This window comes from Oncorhynchus tshawytscha, linkage group LG07 (genome assembly GCF_018296145.1).
Source record: "Oncorhynchus tshawytscha isolate Ot180627B linkage group LG07, Otsh_v2.0, whole genome shotgun sequence".
NCBI classification, from domain to species: Eukaryota; Metazoa; Chordata; class Actinopteri; order Salmoniformes; family Salmonidae; genus Oncorhynchus; species Oncorhynchus tshawytscha.
The window spans coordinates 25,739,588-25,746,650 of NC_056435.1; the positions used below are offsets into that span (position 1 = coordinate 25,739,588).

The window sequence follows — 7,063 nt, forward strand, 5'->3', positions numbered from 1 at the left end:
TTATGTCTGTGATGACAAATACAGCACTGCTTGGAATATCCAATCTGTATCCAGGATCCAAAGAACCAGTTTTACAATGAAAGAGAACATCTGTTGGGATGCATTCTAAAACTCTGGGGTGAATTGGGTAGAATTGCATCATACTTGTTTTTCCTCACACTATCTCTCGCTCAAATGTAATACATTGCTAAATTGTATTGTTTCATTTTTTGGGGGTGGCATGTAGCCTAGTGGTTAGAGCATTGGGCCAGTAAATCCCCGAGCGAGCTGACAAGGTAAAAAATCTGTCATTCTGCCAGTGAACAAGGCAGTTAACCCACTGTTCCTGGGCATCATTGTAAATAAGAATGTGTTCTTAACTGACTTGCCTAGTTAAATAAAGGTTAAATAAAAATTGGCAATAGCTCTTTTTATTACATGTTTATTTTGACAACTATGAACACAGATACAGTAGGTGGTAGTCTTGCCTTCTGTGTTTTTATATTCCCACATACACACAAACATGCAAGAACACATGCACAGACATATGCGAACACTTGCACGCATGCACACTTACAGGCACACACACACACACACACACACATAATGTGTCAATATCATTAGTCCCTAATGTAACCATCTGTTCATCTGTAATTTATTTTATGCATAAACTGCTAACCAATTCTTGGCAAAAAGCCTTCACTCGAGCTTCACATGCATCAAAGCTAATTAATGAGTTACCTGGGAGAGAACATAAATTTATATTTTGTATGTCTAATGGGAAATTAAAAAATGGCTAACAACCCTGACTCATAACAAGCAAGTGGAGAGTGCTGCCATTGTCTTTCTGGACACTGGACACAGTACTGCCAGTGTACATACTAATTAAACACCGTCAACCCAGACATGGTTAAAAACTGAAGCTCAAAAGAGTGCGTACATTTGTACTGTATGCAAGTAAAAATGTATCAAAACAATGTTAAGGCCAATAGGACAGAATTTGGTTGAATTGATGTAAATTGGAAAGAGGCAGAGTTTGACTGTTTGTTAGTGATTTCACCTTGTAAGATTCTTTCAAATATGTCAAAACAACCTTTCACTTTGTTGAGGGAGTTTTGTACTGCACATGGCCAGTTTTGGCAATATAACATGATCACATGTCCTGGGGTCAGCTTGCCACCATTGCCACTCCATAGTTTCCGAGTGGGATCAGGGATTTCGATTGGATAGACTGTTTCTATGCATCTTCCTTTTTCTATTCTGCTGTCCCAGAGGACATCATCAAATCCAGAATCAGTTGCCCGCAAAGGAATTGGGATCCCAAATATATTTCAGGGATTATTGAAAGTTGTGACACTCCTTGTCCAGTATTTAAGGGAATGTAATGAGTGAAAATATATATATTTACTTTCAGTATTATTAATTTTTATGTCCGCTTTATGCCTGGAAATGCCCTTATCCGGAGCAAAGAATCCCAATTTAAACTCTTCAAAATGTGTTCACCATTTCTAGAAAAAATTGATATTAACTGAAAAAGGATCTTCTGTAATTTCTTGCAATAGCCCCTGGAAATATTTTATATTTCTCTCAAAACTGTGATTCCTTACAGATGTGTCCGGAGATTTGGTCAGTTCATCAGATTTGTCTAAAATCTTAAATTAATCAGGAATGATCAGGGTCAGCTGTACCATAAGGAGCCCTTCTTCGTGTCCTTAAAGCTGTCATCAAGGCAAAGGGTGGCTACTCTGAAGAATCTCATATATAAATTATATTTTGATTTGTTTAACACTTTTTTTGGATACTACATTATTTTCATATGTGTTATTTCATAGTTCTGATGTCTTCACTATTATTCACAATTTGACTGGTAGTGTATATGGGTAAGAGCATTTAGCTAGCTACATTTTCTGATATTATATGTTTCTTATTTTGTCAGAAAGTCATTTTAATTGCAAGTTAAAGCATACCGTGAGCTAGCTAGCATTAGCTGGCTGGCTTGCTGGCTAACATTACATGTAAGATCTGTGTGGTAATATTATTTGTATCTGCATTGTTAGTTTGTATTGTTAGTTATAGCCTAATGTTAGCTAGCTAGCTAACATTAAACCCCGTTGGTTAGCTACCTGCCGATTCATGCAGGGTACTAATGGTATGAGTTGGGATTATGGTTCATTGTTAAACTAGATACATGTCAAAACAAAAGACTCCACTATGCAAGTAACCATTTCACTGTACTGTATACACCTGCTGTATCCTGTGCCTGCGACAAATAAACTTAGATTGTATTTGATATAGTGTGTGTTTACCAGAGATGGTATGTGAAGAACAACATGACCTGCACCAAAAGAAATTAGAATATAACGTTAGACCAACGAGACAGTGTCCAAGTTCAAAAACTCTCTGGTAGAATGCCCTGCTTTTATTTTGTCACACTCACAACGTAAGCTATTTTCTGTAATTAGCTCGCCATTAACTTGGAAATAATGATCTTATTGTGAGTTTATTTTCCTGTAATAATGAATGCAAAATAGCTAAAGTTAAGACGTTAAGACATCAACTCTATGATATGGTCAGTATTTGAACTGGCTAAACAGCTAACAAGCTAGGAACAAGTCAAAACATAGTTTAGAAAGCTGCTTTTAGTTGCCTTGTTTGTTAGATTGATATATGAATCCTACAGACGAAGAACCATATATGTGACAATTTTTCCATTTTAAGATAATCAGTTATTTTTATATTATTAATTGTGTGTACCACATTAGGTGTTTTATGGTTGACAAATAATTCACCATACCCATATCTTCCAACAACAATTTATATTTTTTTGTTATTTCAAATAATACTTTTTTTATTGCCGTTTAAATTTTTAGAATGTGGAAGAACAGTATATCTCCAGTGATGATTTCAGTTTGTGGAAGAACAGTATATGTGACATTTTGCATGACTCTTGTAAGATGTCCTTTTTTAACACCTGATATGATGTTTTAAGTACTTTCAAGTACAGATGCCCTTCATGTAAATAACTTAAATGCAATATGCAGTTAATTCATTTGTATGGAGGTTCATTTAAAGGTGGTCTATCAACTTTAGCACTGATGACTATTCTTAAAAGTTGAGTCATGAAATCTTAGTCTCATTTAAAATGAAGCCCTCAATGTGAACATACCATAGAACTACAAAAATAGAATACAATTAAATTAATTCAATCAAAACAAGCACAACTTGTACATATCAAATATGGATCAATGTGATGTGCCAATATGCATGTCCATTATGCAGGTCCCGAAGGTCAATATTACAAAACATTCAGAAAACCATTCTCTTTGTGTTTAACACTATGATCAGCAATTAAGTTGTGAATTGCGTTAAACCCATGCTAAAGGCAAGAAATGTCCTTCTGCACTGAGGTGACAGCAGTAAATAAGTATTAACTGCTTAGAGTTAATGCTAAATGTGGTGACAGAGAGACACTGTATATTGTAATGAATAAAAAAAGGGAATCAAGATCAAATGAATACTCACATACTGTATGTGATGACTTATTTGTTTTTAATTCATTCAGATTAAAAAAGGTCCAAATGATCACACACAAAATAATTATCAACAGAACACATTGTACATAACATTTTCTACGCTAGGAACAACATCTTAAAATTAAATTAATTCAATATATTGTGCTGGTTCGAATCATACACAAATTGATTCACATAGAAAACACCTACGATACATTTAATTTCCTACAATAGGGGTGACATGTCTTCTGAAATGTATACAGATTCAACATACTACAGTATACAGGTTCAGGGGATCATAAACTCACAGAAAAAAAACGGTTAATTATGTAGCTTGGTTTAACAACAAATTATTCACTCTGCAGTGATTCATAAAAAGAGCGTGCAGCAGCTGGCAAGTAGTTGAGCATGGTCATCAGATCTTGGTACTTGTTTTTTTTGATGGGCAGAGGACTCTCATATGCTCTAGGGTAGTGGCTTGCAAAATAGGGAGGTTGAGGTGTAGCTCCTTGTTTTGGTTTGGAGATCAGCCACGATTTCCAACCCTCAAATAGACTGTGGCTCTGTCTGGCGTACAGATTCCAAGGATCCTCAACTGAAATTAGAACAGAAACATTTTAAGTTCCTTACATCAATAACAACTTTCACAGTCAAGCATTAGGATATTTTATTGTTAGAACAACATGTTGCATGTTGATGGGATGTTAGTAAACTATTCTCTGTGCAATACCTGTGACTTTTAACCACCTCACTGAGGTGATCTGTAGTCCAGCTGGTCGCTTGAGGACAGAATCTGGGAGGTGCCTGAAGTCTTCACATTGCATCCTCATCACCTTGAATGGTTTTGCTGGTTGTGCTTCAAGTATCATCTTTGAAACATCATCAGGTGTATGAAGGACTGACACCTTGCGCCTCTTCTCGATGGTGGCAAAAGATCGATCACAAGGAAGAAAATAATGACCAGAGACCATGAACTTCTGCTCAACTTGGGTAAAGTAACCCATAGAGACGAGCATCGACATCAGATTGAGCATTCGCCAGTTGTTATTCTGCCCACAGCATCTGTCACTGAATATGATCAACTTGCGCACCTCTGGTTTGGTGAGTGGCGTGAATTTTGTCTTCACCCACTTCATTATGCAGCTTGCCACCTCAATGGACCCTCGGTGTGCAATCCCCTCATGCCAAACACACATGTATGCAGGATCTTCTTTTCCAAGTTCCTGGGTGCAAAAGTTAAAATTTGACAGCTGCCGCTGGTAGTAGACATTGGAGTGGGTCAGATTAGAGGTGTATATCACCCCCTGTAGATCCACAGAAATGACATGGCATTCAGCATTGGCTTTAGCCCACTCAGTGTCACTTTGAAGCTATGTGTAGGCCTTTTCGGCTTTTCGATGGTGCAACTCACTTTCAACTGCAATCTTCCTCTTCTCCTCTTCAGATGTTGCTGCTGACATCTTAGTGAAGAATGCGTCACATTTGCCACAGGTGTCACTCCTGGTTTGGCCGAAATTGAGACTCTGCTGTTTGAAAATGTCCCTATAAACCCAGAATTTTGCAGATGATGTGGTATTATTCTCTTTGTAGAGTCGGTACATTCGCAACAAATTCAGATCAGGGCTGAGGTATTCTCTGTGTACATCCCCCTTCATCCGAGAGTAGTGGTTCTGGGTTCTTGGGAAAGATAGAATGTGCTCCTTGATGCCCTCTTTCACTGTAGCATGTATCCGATGTGGCCTGTAAGGAGACAACAAGGTGTTGTTAAACTTGTATTCTCTCAATGGTCTAGGGACCTGCCTTAGAGTGCAACTGTGTCGCTATAACTGGGGTACAAATCCCGGTCACGCCATTGCCGTTTGTGGCCGGGGGTCCTGTAGGGCGGCGAGAATTAGGCCAGTGCTGTCCGGTGGGAGGGGGAAGGTAATCGGCACTCAGTCCTCAATGCTCAGGTGGTAGTTGGACAGCTTAGTTACCATCATTTTGTTTAAAAGTAATAAACATTTTTATATTTTTTGTTTCAGAATTCGCTATTCATCCATTAATGTTTAGAAGATTGTTTAGAGCACTGCTATAGTGAAATAATCCAGGCTGGAATCCATAGCGCATTACCTATTGCTATGATTCCCTCTTCCATCTTCTAAAGGAGACCTAGCCTCAGTAGCCTGATCTGGAGACCCTGCAACCACACCTGCCTCAGCTAACTTTTCCTGAATAACCTGACCAAAACAATTACATTTCAATTAGCAGGTTATTAAAAACTAGTACAGAGAATACAATGTTTGTAATTGATATTCATATAGACATTAATTAATATTTTCACTTGCCTGAAGACGGCTGTTGGTTAGCTGGAACACAGACATGAAAGTAACCTTGCACACATTCAATCTCTGGCCTGCTTGCTGTACATGGTATTTGAAGGTTTGTTTCCGTCGTTTGTTCTCCTTTGTATCCTCAGGTTTACGTCTCCGTTTCACCTCATGCTGCAATAAAAATTGACAATGATGAATTCAGAATTTAATATACTGTAGCACATTCAGGATATTGCTTGATCAGGACCTCCATCTTTCACACACTCCCAATCTATACACAGAATGAGTTTGTATTGCACCATTGTGCAACACAGCACTTTTAGAGTTAACGTTAATGTACGTATCATTACTGTCAAAGTTAAACTATGCAAGTGTTCAATATAGCTATTATAATAATAGGCGTTTTGTCTTATTTCTAACCTGTTCTAAGCCGGAGAGAATCAACGCTTGTTGTTTCTCGTATGGTACAGTGTAGAAACTGTTGAACAGATGCAGCTTGCGTTCATCAGTCAACTTTCCACAATCCTTCCTGCACGTCGTGGAACACGCTCTTCCCTGCAGGATACAGTGCAACTAGCTAGCTACTGTAGCCATGTCGAATCATCCGGTGGACGGAGAAAAAGTAGCTAGCTATGTTTCTTCTATAATCTAGCAATAACATTTGTAACGATAATGTATGAGTTAGTAGCCAACGAACTTTAGCTAATATGTTTTCTCTATAGTTACAAATTAGACAACCCAGAACATACGTGTTAGTTACTGTACTCTATAGCTAGCTAGCTTGATTGTTTGATATACGGTTCTTCCACATACCTCTTTTGGACAGCTTTTCACAGTTTTTTCTTGACCCTTACGATTTGTATAGGGTTTTCCCGCATCCCGTAAGATCTTCCTTTGTTTGTCTTTCCATTCTTTTAGTTTTGTTTTACGTTTCTTTCCCACATTTCTGCGATTTTCATCAGCAACAGAAAGGTTGTGCGCTTGTCCGTCCATTCTGAGTGGTGCACATAAACGGTTATTCCACGAGAGCCTATCTTTAAATTTAAAATTATTGTTAATTAGCGCGTGGAAAGCTTGTGAAACCGGTTCACTATAGAAAAATGGTGTCCAATAATAATTTTTCATGTATATCTCTTTTTTTTTAAATGTCACATATATGGTTCTTCGTCTGTAGGATTCATACACTAAATTCATTTTTTTAAAGGATGGGTTTATTGGTGTTAAAATACACAAGTTATGCTGTTTTGTTCCACCATGCTG

The 7,063-nt window shown here is 37.8% G+C and overlaps 1 protein-coding gene across 1 annotated transcript; it reads right to left on the minus strand.

Moving 5' to 3' along the window:
* Nucleotides 1-3,777: 3,777 nt before the first annotated feature.
* Nucleotides 3,778-4,712, minus strand: LOC112255234. Its single transcript, XM_024428274.2, has 2 exons — nt 4,222-4,712; nt 3,778-4,086 (listed from the first exon to the last, which is right to left on the minus strand). Exons 1-2 carry the CDS (start codon nt 4,685-4,687, stop codon nt 3,842-3,844), a joined length of 711 nt encoding a protein of 236 aa, XP_024284042.2. The 5' UTR covers nt 4,688-4,712; the 3' UTR covers nt 3,778-3,841.
* Nucleotides 4,713-7,063: the final 2,351 nt, after the last annotated feature.